The 17,020-nt window shown below is 43.1% G+C and overlaps 1 protein-coding gene across 1 annotated transcript; it reads left to right on the top strand.

Moving 5' to 3' along the window:
- The first annotated feature begins 482 nt into the window (after positions 1–482).
- Positions 483–4,401, top strand: LOC147427440 (uncharacterized). Its single transcript, XM_086496935.1, has 4 exons — positions 483–1,405; positions 1,520–1,810; positions 1,923–2,054; positions 2,370–4,401. The coding sequence occupies exons 1-4, from the start codon at positions 569–571 to the stop codon at positions 3,186–3,188; spliced, it is 2,079 nt and encodes a 692-aa protein (XP_086353061.1). The 5' UTR covers positions 483–568; the 3' UTR covers positions 3,189–4,401.
- The last annotated feature ends 12,619 nt before the right edge of the window (positions 4,402–17,020 follow it).

Genomic DNA, 17,020 nt, shown 5'->3' with positions numbered 1-17,020 from the left:
CTCCGCACTTCCAACTCCGAGGCTCCATTTTCTCTGCAGCGGCACACGCCCGCCAATTTCCCCTACTCTTGAGCTCCTCACAATTTACACCTATGCGTGTAGAAGCTGGCGCCGTGCTTGAATCGAAATTTGAATTGCTCCTCTCCTCCTGTCTGTTTCTCTCTGCAGCATTTTGAAATTGCTTCTCGTCTCTCTCTCTCTCTCTCTCTCTGTGTTTCTTGTCCCCTATCCAAAAAAATCGCCCTTTCGCTGCAATGCCCGGCTCACTTTCTCTTCCCTGCATTTGCTCTTACGCCTCAACCCCTGCCTCCTCTTTCCAAATTCCCATAGTTCTCTTCCTTGCTCGTAATCATTCTCGATTTCATACCCCTCGTGCATGTGCTTGGAGGCGTGCAACATAGTCAGGTAATGGGAGTACGAGAGCTCAATTGAAGACCCCCCCCCCCCCCCCCCCCCCCCCCCCCCCCCAACACACACACACACACACGCACTCATCGTCCTTTCAGGTTTACTGTGAGTCATCATGTAATGAGCTACATTGCCCTTTGCCAACCTGCTTTCCTATGAGATGGGTTGCTTCAGCGCATCCCTCGAGCGCAAACCAAAACACAAGCAGAATTCATCCTTATATCATCCGCAGAGCTTGGCATCAGAGATGAAGCAGGGAAGTTACCACCCCTCCCCTGCCCCTTCATGCGGCGCAAGTCGGCGTGATTTCGAATTGGACATGCCTATCTCACGTTCTTCTTATTCCGCGTTCTTCAAGCTGACCCCCTCCAGAACTCTAGCCAGGGCCTCTCCGATGACAGAACAACATGACTGTTTTGCCAAAGACCCTGCGGTTCGACGATGCTCTAGCTATGGCTATGGTGATGAGAGGTTTGTTGTGGCTCATTCTTCACTATCAGCTTCATTTGTTGTGGAAAATGAGCAGGGTGGTGTTGGGGCCAATCTTTTTCCTCTTCCATTGCCGCCGTCTGCCTCCACGTCAAGCTCGACATCCCTGAACACATGTTCGGATGATGCCTCGTCTCACTCAGTGTCATCCACAGGGTCTGGTTCCTCTATACCTGCTACTCTTCCTTCTGCTGCTGGTGGCACGTCCTCAACCTCCGTGAATTCAAAGAGCTCTGAAAAATCATTGGGGTTGTCATCGACGGCAGATAGCCATCCCGTCCAAAGGTGGCAACCCTCCCCTTTACCTCTTCCTCCTCCTCTTCAAAGCAGTGCGGTGCTTCGTGAGTTTTCATATGAGGAATTAGCTGGAGCTTGCCTCAACTTTGCGCCTGAGTTCTTCATTCGTGAAGGAGGTGCTGGGCCTGTTTTCAGGGCGGTGATTAAGTCTGTGTCTGAAGGAGCCAGCCTTGGTGTAGCAATCACAAGGCTGACGCAAGGGCGAGACGATGTAAGCTGTGGCCCATTTTCTGTACTTTGTTTGTATGGTGCTTGCAACTGCCCGACGGTGTTTCATTCTCTGCAGCTACTCGGAAACAATACATTGACTTGAGCTTTTGTGCAGAGTTTCAAGAAATGGAAATTTGAGGTAGCCTCTTTAGCTCGACTCTCACATCGGCATCTATGCAAAGTGATCGGTTTCTCTGGAGAGGATCCTTCTGGCCCTCCCAACATGACGTCGCCGGGCTTTGCAAGAGAGAGGCTTTTGGTGTATGAGCATTCAGCCAATGGAAGCTTGGAGAGCCTGTTGTATGGTAGGAAGGGAAAGGGTCCGCTTGACTGGAGCACGAGGTTGAAGATTGCCATGGGAGCTGCACAAGGTCTTGCATATCTTCATGATAGAATACCCAGGCAGGTAAGGACTCTTCTTCCCGGCTCACTGGCAGCTCAGACTGGCTTGTTATGCACATTGGGTATGTCTATTAGTTCCTATACTAAATCAGAAGTTTGATGTGCATGCATTCAAGGTCATCTACAAGAGCTTCAAAACCATCAACATTCAAGTGGATCTCAATTTCGAGGCCAAGCTATCTGATTATGGGTTTGCGAGAAATTGCAGACAACAAATCACTTCGAGTCCAGCTTCCTCACTTCCAATGGTAAGCGTCTAAGTACTGCTACTCATGTCAAGCATTTTCACTGTAATGTTGCATTTCTTATTAGAGACTAATTACATGGCGAAATCAAGCATTATCAACACAAATGAAAATGACAGAGTAGATAGAGACTCACTTAGCTTGCATTCCATGGGTTCTTTGATCTAATACTGCAATAAGAGCTGCCATAACCATCGGTCATCGTACACTTGACTGAAACAACTTCATGCCGGCATATATGAATGTCTAATAGCTTATATGAATGTTTAATACTGATGACTGGATAAATTACTTCCTAATTAGTGGTTTGCTTGACAGATTGATGCGTATGCCGCACCCGAGACTTGCAGTTCAGATGAGTTATATGCCAAGAGCAATGTGTGGAGCTTTGGCATTGTTCTCCTCGAACTACTGACAGGTAGGCAAAATATGGATGATTTCTTCCCTCCAGAAGAGAGGAAGTTGCTGCATTGGTGCAGGCCATATCTGCTCGACTCCAAGAGACTTTACTTGATAATGGACCCGGAACTGAAGGGCCGCTACCCAACGAGGAAAGCAAAGATGGTGGCTGATTTGGCTTTGCAATGCCTAGCAGAGGAGCCAATTGCACGGCCAAGCATGCGGGGTGTTGCGGCGACTTTATGCACACTGATGGAGGGCAATATAGCGGATGGAAAGGCAGACTACGTGTCCGCTGCAGCTGCAGCTGCAGCTCAACAAACTGTAGTTAATACCACGAAGCGCACCGATTCCAGCATCCGTGCAAGCACCGAAACAAGCCCTGCTGCACGCACGAACTTATATGGAAGCAAGTTCAAGCTATCCAAGAGCCACAGTTTGGTGAGTGTATTGACAAGTCCTGGGAGGGTATTTGTCGGGGGCCGTGATGCGATCGACAGCACAGAGGGACATGGGCGCCAAAGCCAGAGAGCCAGGTTTAGGGGGTTCTTGTCAGGGGAGATGAGCAAGGAGGCCTGTGGCTCATGGGCAAGGGACCATACAATGTTATCAAGAAGCAGCTATGGATTTCTGTCTGGGGAGGTGGGGATGCTGCAGGGCGACCTCTTGAAATCGCCCTCCTCGCAAGACTGTTATTTGCCCCCTCCTTTGGGTCGCTCGACTGGATTCTATAAATAGCTAACCACGAAGGTAATGACGAGGTCTCGAGTTCGAATGCCAGCACTCACTAACCACAACCCTTGACCACAATATTGTTGAGACTCTTATCTTGCTAACATTGTGAATTGTAATCGCTTCTCACACTTTGTCAACTTGAAATCTGTCATTGCAAGCGGCTGTGACAGAAACCTAAGAGCCTTGATCAGTGGACCTCTTTTCATCTCGTCGAATTTTTATATTTCAGCCACAATGGAGTTTCCTAGTGGTGGAGAATGGGGATAGGCATACCGATCTTCTTTTTAACGATTTTCCATTTAGGTGACCTCTTGTGATGCTTGCAAACCTTCCCTTGTTTTAGAAGGTCCAAATGGGCGCTCACCTTGTTTGGATTCTTTTTAGTATATTGGGCAAATGGTCGGTGGAGTTTGTCAATTCAAATGGCCTACATGTGGAAGAATATAAGAATAGCAGGAGGGAGTCAAGATTGCTTGATAAAAAGCCTCTACCCCTTTAATCCAAGCAACTCCAATCCTCTTAGTTCTTTCCATTTTTATTGGGGGTTAGTCACGTAAGATGAGTGCTAGAATATGATAGATAGGACTTTGTTCTCATTGTTCGAAGATAGTGTTGCAAGAGGTTAGATTCAACGGCTGTCTCTACCTAACAACGATCATCTTATTGTTAAGCTATTCGCGGCTGATTTCCTCTTATTCCTTAAAGCTTGCTTCAAGTGATTAGGAAAGCTTTGGAGATTGTGAACACGTTTTCCATTTCATGCGGGTCAAAACTGCGATATTGAAAATTAAAACTTAATTTCATTGTCAGAGAATCCATGTGGACCGGGGAGATAGTAACAAAAGGGAAGGTTTTCAGACACTTGGAGACTCCCTTGGCAATGTATATCACCCATAAGCAAAGTTTCCTTTGGGTCATGGATAAGATAAGGAGCATGTAGGAGGGGGGAACCAACCCAAGTTGGACTGGCGAATGAACTTTCAAATGAAGAAGGCGAGAACCAATCCCAAGTTGGACTGGTGAACCAGTGAATTCTCGCAATAAATGACTGTGTGCAGTTACTCAGACACCATACCAACATCTTTTTTTATTACTCATTTTGTATAGCTTTTGACACTTAAGAATCTACACTAGTTTACATCCAAAGCTACTTGTGCTCTTGTAATCATTTTGGTGCGTTCCATCTCTTCTTTTATGACAAAGCCAACTCATGGAATATCAAATGTTCCAGTGTACTTTGCATATTTGAAATACAATTCCAGTTTCAATTTCCTTTACTATGTCATGTCTTTCAGCTCGAGTATTTCACCTTTCGGTTTAGTTGTCTTCTTGTCCAATTTTAGTCTTGTTTTTTGGTAGTCAAATTTTTGAATCTGACATCTTCAGTTCTAAGTACCAGCCTAGAATAACTGTCTGAACATATCCACCTCATTCTATTTTGACGATTACGGTGGTTTAAGCTAAAAGCTCTGAGACATGCGAACGATCTTCTAGTTGGTACTAGAGGTAGGGAATATTGCTAAGGAATCAAGGGTTTCGTAGCATTCCAGTCATTCCAGGCTTCGACGAGCTGAAATAGAGGCTAAACGGAATAGGACTCAAGGATCCAAAAGTCAACAATAGTCTAATGAGAGTGATAGAAGCGACAGAACTCATCACTCCACACACAAGGGAACCAAGAAAGCAATTGAAGAGACATTGACATATATGGAAACAGATGACTGAGAAGCTGACACTGATCATTATGACAAGACGAAGGCAAGAGGGAAGAAACATTCTAAGGAACATTCTACTGATTTGAAAATTTCCTTTTCTATAATCAAAGGAGGAAAGAAGGATGACCACGATGTTCACATACAAGCTTTTGAGCAGTATGTTGAACTGAAAGACATAGATGAAGATTAATGGGGGGAATGCTTTCCACAAACACCGAAGGACGCAACTAGGAAATGGTATTAACATTACCTAGCCTGTCAACTCAGATCATATCGCAAGCTCATTAAAGCCTTTAAATTGGAATACTCAGACAATAGGGGAGATGAAGATATTTTGTGCGAGCTAGATAAGATCAAACAAGGCAAGCTATCCATCGGAAGTTATGTCGAAAAGATAAAAGAACTAACCAGACAATTGCAAGAACCTCCCTCAGGAAAAAGAATGAGAGCTTGGTTCCTACATGGCTTTAAGGGCAGGAAGTTCTGAGAGCAAGAAGTACTAGCACCAACAAGGAAATTCAATGACCTGGTAGAGAGAGCAGTAAAGTTGGAACAGTAGGCACAAAAGGAAAAGGGTCATAAAAGTAGGCAGTCTAGTGACAATGAATCCTCTACTGAAAGAAGTTCAGAAACCAGATCAAACTCCAGTTCTTCTAAAATTGAACCAGAGGAAAAAAGTAAAACCAAGAAAGGAGCTTGGACCAGTAAGATTGAAGATGTCATAAAATCTAATATCTAACCAACCCTAATGATTTTCTCATATTAAATTGATCACTTAATGTGGGAGAATAAACGGGAACAAGTGTTAAGATATAGATATGTGCTTATAGATCTATCTCAACACGGGGCCAATAGTAAAGGGGCCCAAATGGGAGATGGTCTATCAAGAGCAAGGCTAACCAATGGAGCATGAGACCTTAGGGTTAGCTTCATTGAAGACCTCAAATAATGTGTGTAAAAGTCCTTTGACCTTAGGTAAGCTAGGGCTGAGCTTGAGGTGGGAACCCGGCCCAAGCTCGAGGTGCTTGACCTGCTTGAGGTGCTTGTCGTGCTTGAGGTGTTTGTCCTGCTTGAGGTGCTTGATTAAGGTGCTTGAGGTGCTTGACTTACTCCATGCTTGAGGTGCTTAACTTGCCGCTTGATTAAGGTGCTTGAGGTGCCTTGACATGCTTGCCTGAGATGCTTGTGGGAATACCCCCTAGTCCAAGTGCTTTGTCATGCTTGATGACTAAGGTGCTTGAGCTCCTAAAGTCAAAAGCATCCCTACAAGAGGGGGGGCGAGCCCTTTTCCTAGGGATTAGAGAGAGAACACACACTCACACTCACAAGGGAAGCCCCAGCTTGAAGAGGCAGCAGACACATGTCAGGTCCCTACCCATGTTACCTTCATGTGTTGCTTGAAGCCTATTGGCTAGGCTTCAAAGGGGTCCAATGATAAATTACTTGAATTATCTAATTGTTTTTGCATTTATCAAATCCTCTCTCTCAAAGGGGAAAGGGGGACACTTGTCCCAAGGCTATCCCTGTTGCTTGTAATGGCTTCTGCTTGTGATTGGCTAGGCCTTGAGGGGTCCAATGAGCTTCAAGCATGAGCTACAAGGGGGGGTCGACCCAAGCAAGCTAGGGGGGTGCTTAGGGGGTATACTCACCAACACACACTCACAAGCACTCTAATTGTGTGCTATGCAAAGTGGAAGAGCTCCCTCTCCAAGCAAGTAAAGGTTGAGAGCCTACACCAACACTCTTGGCTATGGAGTGCAAATCCAACCAAGAGCCATGCTTCAATGCTTAAGCTTGCCATCTCCTTCTTCTTCATTACTATGCTATTATGTATGCTAGCAACAAGAGTATGATAAGTGAGGAACTAATTCTTTCTCCTACGAAATGTTTCTTCTTTCTCTTCCCTACCCTCATTCCCTGCTAGCTCTCTCCACCTTCGAAGGTGTTTGAGGTCTTGGGACTGAGGCTTGGTATAGTTAAAGCTTTCTTCAAGTTTAGGTTATGCTATGATGGTGATGCATGAAGCTTTCCATCTTCATTGCTTCACCTAGGTCACAAGGAACACAAAGAATGTATTGTAACAAGTCCCTTTTTATGGGAGAAATCATAATACAAATGCCTATTGGAGGGGGGACCGGCTCCACATAAATCCGGTCCTCAACTATTGTCATGTTCTCTAAATTCTCTCTCTTGCAAAAGTATTGTCTATGCCAAGTTAACTAATTGCTATAATTATGTTGCTATCTTCAATTATGTCTACCCGCTATGCTCACAAAATCATTTCTTGAAAGTACTCTCATTAAATTCCGCTACTCTCAAATTGAATAGGCAAATTCCATTACATTGGTATCAGAGCATTTGGTTTCTCTTTTCTTGCTTAAGAAGAGAGGTCCTTAAGTAGCCTATAAATGGTTGATATTGTTAATTATAATAGAGTAAGTGGAACTGGGATCTAATATCGGTTTTGTTAAGCCCACTATGTGGGGGATGGTGCACACCTCGGGAGCTTTGGACTTAATAATGGAGTCTTTTTAGACTTGCCTACGGCTTTACCATTATTGAGCCATAAGAAGTCCGAAAGGAGCTAGCCCTTGGCAACTCTGCTATGTTAGACCTACTCCTCTACTCTCTATAATTAATGACTTTGAGCCGTGGGTGTAGATACTTAAGAGCCGATTTTCAAAGGCAAAGAGGAGTGGCAACTAAGGTTTTGTATTGCCAAAGCATACACTAAGTATAAACATAAATTTTGTTAACATGGCTGACAATAATCAAGAGAGTAGAATGAACATTGATAGCTTTGATTTTGTACATGAAGGTGCTTATGATGATGCTCCCATGTTTGTGAATTATCTCGTCACTAGGTTGCAACAAGCTATGGGCAACCCTGTTTTGCAAGCCGAAGTTACTCAACAACTTCGTGCTTATGGAATTTCCCTTCCTCTCCCAGAGGAGAGGGAGCTTAGGAGGCCTCTTGAAGAGACCCCCAAAAGAAGACTCTCTCCCATTCGAGAGGAGGAATCCAAAGAGAAAGAAAGCAATGACAGTTTAAGTTCTTCTGAAGATGTGGCTCCACGAAGACGACGGTCTAGACGATCGCCTACTCCTCCCAAGAGGAAAAGAGCAACCTATAGTCCTTCTCCTCATCACTCTGAAAGGCAAGAGAGGAAACAAAGGAAAAAAAGGGCTAGGAAGAGGTCACTCTCTTCTCCTTCTTCTTCACCTTCTTCCTCTTCCGATGAAAGTTATGGCTATTCTCCTAGAGAATACAAGAGGGGAGGACATCGCAAATCATTTCCTGCATGGCGAAGGTCACAAAAGCTAAAGAAGTTCAAGGAGGGAGGAAAGAGTATCTCTTTTCTCACCTACGATGGCACCTTTGGTGCTACCGACAAAGTGTTGGCCTTCATCCAACAATTTGATGCGGCCTTTGGGGACGAGGGCTTCACAGAGTCCTCCAAGCTACGCCATGTAGCTATGCACTTCCAAAAATCAGCTCGTCAATGGTGGGCTAGCCTTCGTGGCGATGGAGAAGCCCCAAAGACATGGAATGGCACGGCTTGAAGCTTCTCTCTCATGAGTCTATCAACAAGTATGTAGACAAGTTTTGGGATTTACATCTCAAAGCTACTGTCTTTCAAAAGATAGACTTTGCCGAACAAAGACAGCAATTCTGTACGGGATTACCTGAAGAGATGGCCGAATACATCAACTCTCAACGGCCCGGTACTATTACCGAAGTAATCCACCACACCATGGTTGCTTCACGCATCAATTTCCATCAAGGGGCTAGACGTAATGTCAAGCCCATGGAAAACAAAGATAAAAATGATGTAAAGGGGAAATCCAATGCTCAAAATAATTCCCAAGGCACTTCCAACAACAACAACAACAACAACAACAACAAAAACAATCGGTCCAAGGAGAAGGGAGTTTACAAAGGTAAAAACAAACTCTCTCCTGAAGAGCTTGAAGCTTTTCGCAAGGACCATAAATGTTTCAAGTGTGGGGAGCAAGGACATGGCTATCGTTCTTGCCCCAAGAATTAAGAATACTCGCAATGAGACTCCTAGGGCTTCCACCATCGAAGCTCCAAAAGAGGATGCTCATTGCAAAGGATCATCACTCTCCTATGCTTGGGGAAAGGTAAGAGAGCATGACGCCTTCATCTTGTTTGACCCTGGATCTACTCTCAACTTCATATCAATAGAGTTGGCCACCAAGTTGGGCAGTCAAGCCTTTGAGATGGGAGATATAGTAACAGCTGATGCAGCTTTCAAGGGACAACAAGACTCCGTTACTCCCTTGATTGGGAAGTTGAGGCTTCATGTCCAAAGCTATGTCGACAAAGAATACTTCTTCATCTCTCCTCTCCAACATCAGGATGTTATCCTAGGGGCACCATGGTTTGATCGCATGGCTGCCAACATGAAGTTCCCTGAAAGGAGAATTTACTTCACCTACAGGGGAAAGAACATGTATATAGATGCTAGTGAGCGTGGTCGCACTATTCCACTTGTAAATCCTCTTTCTTTTGATAAATCAATGAAGAGCTCAGTTTCTGCGTACATGATTTATGTCAAAGAGTCTCTAAAAGCTAATAATGTTTCATCAAATGAAAATGATAGGAATCAAGAAGAGTTAGACTTGTCTACTTTTCTAAAAGGATTTCCAAGATGTGTTCATCGATGATATCCCTATGGACCTACCTCCAAAACGAGGGGATGATGACCATCGTATTGATCTCCTTCCAGGAAGCTCACCGCCTAACAAACCTCCTTATCGAGTCTCACAAGCTCAACAAGAGGAGATTATGAGGCAAGTACAGGAATTGGTAGAAAAAGGGATGGTGAGGCCTAGTTCCTCTCCCTTTTGTTCTCCAGTCCTTTTAGTGCAAAAGAAAGATGGTACATACTGTATGTGTGTGGACTATCGAGCACTAAACCATATCACTATCAAAAACAGATTTCCCGTGCCTCAGGTAGAAGATCTGTTTGATAAGCTACAAGGCTCTACCTACTTTAGTAGGATTGACCTTAAGAGTGGCTATCATCAAATAAGGGCAGTGGATGAAGATATCCTAAAGACCGCGTTCTCACAACATTTGGTCTTTATGAATATCTAGTCATGCCTTTTGGCTTGACTAATGCACCAGCTACTTTCAATCGTCTCATGGAGAAAATTTTTAGACCATATCGTAAATTCACTGGAGTGTTCTTTGATGATATCATCATCTACTCCAAATCTTTGGAGGAACATAAGCAACATCTCCAAGTGATTTTTCAAGCCTTGAGGGAAAACAAACTTTTTCTCAACCAAAAGAAAAGTGAATTCTTCCTTCAAGAGATTCAATATCTAGGTCATATTATCTCTCACGATGGTATTCGTATGGATCCATCAAAGTTAGAGGTAATAAAATCATGGCCTAACCCAAGGAATCTACATGAGCTAAGAAGCTTTATTGGTATGTGTGCATACTATAGACGCTTCATAGCAAAATTCTCTCAAGTAGCAGGACCACTACACGACTTAACAAAGAAGAACGTTAAGTTTGTATGGACTGCTAAGGAGCAAAATGCTTTTGAAAAACTCAACGAGAAGCTTACTTCCCAAGCAGTCCTCGTGCTTCCGAATCTCTCAAAGCCATTTGAGGTCCAATGTGATGCGTGTGGTGATTGCCTTGGAGCGGTTTTGCTTCAAGAAGGGCATGCCATAGCATATGAGAGCCGAAGGCTCAATAGTGATGAACGAGTCTTGGGCATTTATGAGAAAGAGCTTTTAGCTGTTCTATATGCCCTAGACACATGGAAGCACTACTTATTGGGGACTCCATTTATCCTACGAACCGACCACCAAAGTCTCAAGTATTTCATGACGCAAACCAAACTTTTTGACAAACAAATGAGGTGGGCAAATTTTCTTTCGCAATTTAACTTCCATATTGCTCACATAGCTGGTAAGCACAATCAAGTTGCCGATGCACTTTCACGACGACCAAAAGTTAATGCGGTGTCTATAGCTACTCACAATGATCTATCCTCTATGATAAATGAGTATGCTACTGACCCTGACTTTAGAGACATAATGTTAGCCCTTGCTTTAAGGAAGAAAGAGGAACCATTCACCTTGCAGGATGGTTATCTTCTCCACGGCAATAGGCTATGTGTTACCCATTCCCTTCGTGAGAAGGTTATGTATGAATCCCATGCTCCTCCATATGCAGGGCATAGAGGTATTCAACCTACTCTCCGAGGAGTAGAGACGTATTTCTATTGGCCTACCATGAAAGTGGACATACAAGAGTATGTTTCAAAATGTGTAGTATGCCAAAAGACCAAGTATGATAGAGGGAAGCAACCTGGATTACTCCAGCCATTGCCTATTCCAAATTCACCATGGGAGAGTATATCCATGGATTTCATCTTTGGATTACCCAAGTCTATCCATGGAAATACAGGAATATGGACAATAGTCGACAGATTTAGCAAACAAGCACATTTTATTCTTGTCAAAAAGACTATTAAGGCACATGAAATGGCAACTCTCTTCATATCTCAGATTTTCAAGCACCATGGATTACCCACATCCATCGTGTCAGATAGAGATCCGAGAATGACCAGTAATTTCTGGAAAGGTCTCTTTGAAAATCTAGGAACAAGATTGAATTTCTCTTCGGCCTATCACCCACAAACGGATGGCCAAAGTGAGATAGCCAATCTTACGATACTCGATCTACTCAAGACTTATGTTACCGAAGTAGGTCAACGCTCACAATGGAAAAGTATTTACCTCTAGTAGAGTATGCCTACAATAATACTGTACATACTTCTACGGGGAAAGCACCTTTAGAGATCATAGGAGGAAGAACTAAAAGTTCCTTGCTACTCAAAGTACATGGGAAGATCTTCGCCGCCGATGAATATAGCCGTGACCTACAAGAATCTTTTCAAAAGATTAGGGAGGCTATAGCCATCTCTCAACAAAGGCAAAAAGCTGCTACTGATAAGCACAGAAGAGCCTTAATGTTCAAAGAAAATGATTGGGTATTACTCAAGTTTCCTAAGGCTCGATTAAGGCAAACGACGGGCAAAAATCCTACGGGCCATCAAAAGTATTATGCTAAACTAGCAAAAAGATACTATGGTCCTTTCCAAATCTTGAAGCCTATCAATGAGACGGCTTATCAACTCAAGTTGCCCAACCATTGGCTTATACACAATGCCTTTCATGTAAGCCTACTTAAGCCGTACAAAGGAGAGCCACCAATTGAACCAATTATTGAAGACCCTCCCGAAGTTGAAGACCAAGAAGAGGTGCTACAACCCGAAGCTGTCCTTCGGCATGAAGACAAGGTACTACGACATGGTAAGATAATCCGATGGTATCTTATTAAGTTCAAAAATTATCCTTTTGAAGATGCTAAATGGATGCAAGGAGTACAACTTAAGGATAGTATGAACCTTGTCAATGCTTACAATGCTACATTAGAGTAAGCAAATGTACAATTCTCTTTTAAATGACTCATGTTTTTGTCTTATAAGACTAATCCTCTTTTTAATTGTGCACAAATTTAACTAGTATGCATGCTTAGAATCATGTTTGTGATGACGAAGTCTCTCAAACACCAAGTAGAATTTGTCACTCTACTTTGGGAGAATGAAATGGACTAAAGAGTAGACATGCTTGCGGCACCTATGTATCCCAAGCACCAAATGGATTAGTCATCCATCTTGGAAAGATGTCGTAGGGTACAAAAGGGATCCTCTACCCGCTAAGTATGATTGACTAATGACTAAGCCTTTATCTCTTCTACCTCATAGTCGAGGACGACTATGATTTCAAGAGAGAGGTAATGTCATAAAATCTAATATCTAACCAACCCATATGATTTTCTCATATTAAATTGATCACTTAATGTGGGAGAATAAACGGGAACAAGTGTTAAGATATAGATATGTGCTTATAGATCTATCTCAACACGGGGCCAATAGTAAAGGGGCCCAAATGGGAGATGGTCTATCAAGAGCAAGGCTAACCAATGGAGCATGAGACCTTAGGGTTAGCTTCATTGAAGACCTCCAATAATGTGTGTAAAAGTCCTTTGACCTTAGGTAAGCTAGGGCTGAGCTTGAGGTGGGAACCCGGCCCAAGCTCGAGGTGCTTGACCTGCTTGAGGTGCTTGTCGTGCTTGAGGTGTTTGTCATGCTTGAGGTGCTTGATTAAGGTGCCGGAGGTGCTTGACTTACTCCATGCTTGAGGTGCTTGACTTGCCGCTTGATTAAGGTGCTTGAGGTGCCTTGACATGCTTGCCTGAGATGCTTGTGGGAATACCCCCTAGTCCAAGTGCTTTGTCATGCTTGATGACTAAGGTGCTTGAGCTCCTAAAGTCAAAAGCATCCCTACAAGAGGGGGGGCGAGCCCTTTTCCTAGGGATTAGAGAGAGAACACACACTCACACTCACAAGGGAAGCCCCAGCTTGAAGAGGCAGCAGACACATGTCAGGTCCCTACCCATGTTACCTTCATGTGTTGCTTGAAGCCTATTGGCTAGGCTTCAAAGGGGTCCAATGATAAATTACTTGAATTATCTAATTGTTTTTGCATTTATCAAATCCTCTCTCTCAAAGGGGAAAGGGGGACACTTGTCCCAAGGCTATCCCTGTTGCTTGTAATGGCTTCTGCTTGTGATTGGCTAGGCCTGGAGGGGTCCAATGAGCTTCAAGCATGAGCTACAAGGGGGGGTCGACCCAAGCAAGCTAGGGGGGTGCTTAGGGGGTATACTCACCAACACACACTCACAAGCACTCTAATTGTGTGCTATGCAAAGTGGAAGAGCTCCCTCTCCAAGCAAGTAAAGGTTGAGAGCCTACACCAACACTCTTGGCTATGGAGTGCAAATCCAACCAAGAGCCATGCTTCAATGCTTAAGCTTGCCATCTCCTTCTTCTTCATTACTATGCTATTATGTATGATAGAAACAAGAGTATGATAAGTGAGGAACTAATTCTTTCTCCTACGAAATGTTTCTTCTTCCTCTTCCCTACCCTCATTCCCTGCTAGCTCTCTCCACCTTCGAAGGTGTTTGAGGTCTTGGGACTGAGGCTTGGTATAGTTAAAGCTTTCTTCAAGTTTAGGTTATGCTATGATGGTGATGCATGAAGCTTTCCATCTTCATTGCTTCACCTAGGTCACAAGGAACACATAGAATGTATTGTAACAAGTCTCTTTTAATGGGAGAAATCATAATACAAATGCCTATTGGAGGGGGGACCGGCTCCACATAAATCCTATCCTCAATTGTTGTCATGTTCTCTAAATTCTCTCTCTTGCAAATGTATTGTCTGTGCCAAGTTAACTAATTGCTATAATTATGTTGCTATCTTCAATTATGTCTACCCGCTATGCTCACAAAATCATTTCTTGAAAGTACTCTCATTAAATTCCGCTACTCTCAAATTGAATAGGCAAATTCCATTACTTAAGAAATGTCTAAGCAAATCGCTGAGATAGCCAAAACAAGAACCTTAGTGAGGAAAACAGAAATATGGTGTTCTAAGTGTAGGTCAAAGGACCATATGTCAATTGAGTGTTCCCAATGCACATATTGCAAAGCCTTTGGACATGTCTAGAATAATTGTGGAATTTGAATTCATCACTTCAAGAAAGGAAAGGACTTGTCTATGATTGCCCTTACGAATCTAGCAACGCCTAAGGCAGATGGAGCTAGTAGGACTAGGGAAATGAAGCTACTACAAGCACTGGAGGAGGAAGGGGACATTATCAGAATGGAACTAGAAGGGGTAGAGGTAGGGGAGATTTTTCCAAGAAAAACATGAACTGCTATACTTGTGGAAAGTATGTTCATTTTATAGCTTAGTGTCCAGAGTTAGCAAGGCCGGAGGTAGTTGACCAGAAATCGTCAGAGCCAGTACACGTAAGAGGAGTCACAAGAAGCAGAGGAGTAGTGATTGCAGAAATTTCTACTAAAGGAGATAGCCAAACGTTGAGGTCAGAAAAGTGGGAACAAAAGAGGAAAGTGTGGAAGGCTAAGGGTAAAGAAAAGGTACTAGATAGATGGCAAGAACAAAGGGAGCTTGCAACAAAGATCACTGAAAATCTATCAAAGAAGTTTCCAGACCAACCAGAAAGTTCAGAGTCTCAAACCATTCACAAAATACCAGTCCAGCCTTCAGAACCAAAACTAGAGAAATGAACAGAGGGACTAGATGAGTCTACGATTGCCGCAGTATAGATTTTGAGAGAAGAATCAAGGCAAGTCAGAGCAGAGTTGAATGAGGCTGGAATTATAGAACTGAGAAAGAATTAGGTGGATTCATTGCAAAGCCAACCAACAACTACAAGAGAACCAGTGAAGTGGAACTGTGAAGATTCTCAAGAGTAGTCTTCTGGTTCAGATAGTGGGAGCTCGAGCAATGAGCAAGATGAGATATCTGTCAAGGTCTGTGATCGGATTTAGAAAATAACTGTAGAGTTGGATGACATTCGACGCACACTGCCTGAAGCGGCCAATTTTATCAGACAAAAGAGAAAAACTGAAGCAGAGGCCACAACGTGGATTTAGCGGCTATAAGAGATGATGAGGTTCCAGTAATCCAAATAACCTATATGCTAATAAAACATTGGGAACCGCTATCTGGTGGTATTCTGGATGGGGGAGCAGGAGTGAATATTCTCGGTGAGCATCTTCGAAAAAAGCTAGGAACAATCGAGATGAAGCCAGCTCCATTCAAAATAAGGAGGGCAGATCACAGGGTAGTGCAAGGCACTGGTCTTATTGAAAACATGCAAACAAGGGTCGGGAAAGAGAAATTCAAAACTAGTTTCTTAGTGTTGGATGTCCAGGAGACTTATGGAATGTTATTAGGAAGGCCATGGTTAAAAACCGTTGGGAGTGTACATGATTATGCAAACCAAACATTTGCCATCCAAGGGTCCAGTAGGAGAATCCAGGTCAAGACAGATAACACAAGATCATGGAGAAAGGCACTAAGGCGGGAAGAGCTCTGTAAGAAATATGGTACCAAAAAGATCGAGAGGATGTTAGCCTCTATGAACAATTTTCCCTTAATAGAGATCGACCTCAACACGGTGGTAATGGACAAACAACAAGTAGACGATAGAAACAACGATACCCATACCAGTTCACTGAAGAAAACACTGAAGAAAGATTTATCCAGATAGATGATTAGGAACCAGACCAATCTGTATCCTAAAAGCTTAGTGGGAGACCAGGAACCAGTTCAGAGGATCATTCAGAGGTGAATAAAGAAATCACAGTAGTACCACAATAAGATCTTTAGAATGATCTTCTGAGAGTTGGAAACCCATTTAATGATTATGTTGTGGGCATTCAAATATACAGGGAAGATGAATCATTGGCTATGAGAAAAGGAGGTGGACAGATTGGCTGCTTCCTGACGATCAAGAACTTGAAGAACGGAATCTCGGCCCAGAAGAAGAACCAAGAATGATTAAGATCAACAAACGTATGAAGCCGAAGATAAAGGAAAAATCCAAAGCATTGTTCCAAAATTATAAAGACATATTTTCTTGGGAACATGCGGATCTGAAGAGAATGGATCCAGAAGTATGCCAACACTGCATAAAACTGAAACTTGATGCAGACCAGTAAGACTGATGAGATACAAAATGAATCCCAATTATGCAAAGAAAGTCAAGGAGGAGATTGATAATTTGCTTAAGGAAGAATTCATTACAGAGGTAGCCATCAATGATGACTGGTTATTTCCTATAGTGGTAGTTCCAAAGAAGAACGACAAGCTCAGAGTCTGTGTTGACTATAGGAAACTCAATGCCCAAAACATTAAAGACCCCTATTTGTAGATATGATGCTGGACGAATTTGCAAGCCACGAAGTGTATAGCTTTATGGATGGCTATAGTGGCTATAACTAACTATAGATTGCACCAAAAGACAAAGCAAAAACAACATTCATAACTGAGTAGGGAGCGTTTATGTATCTAGTAATGCCATTCGGACATTGTAATGCTCAGCTGTATTTTAGAGGGGCATGATGAAAAACTTCAGTGAGTTTTTGCATAAATTTTTAGCCATCTTTGTGGATGATTTCATTGTGTT

Source organism: Adiantum capillus-veneris, chromosome 23, assembly GCF_014529385.1.
Source record: "Adiantum capillus-veneris isolate H3 chromosome 23, ASM1452938v2, whole genome shotgun sequence".
NCBI classification, from domain to species: domain Eukaryota; kingdom Viridiplantae; phylum Streptophyta; class Polypodiopsida; order Polypodiales; family Pteridaceae; genus Adiantum; species Adiantum capillus-veneris.
This window is presented reverse-complemented; position numbering and strand designations above follow the sequence as displayed.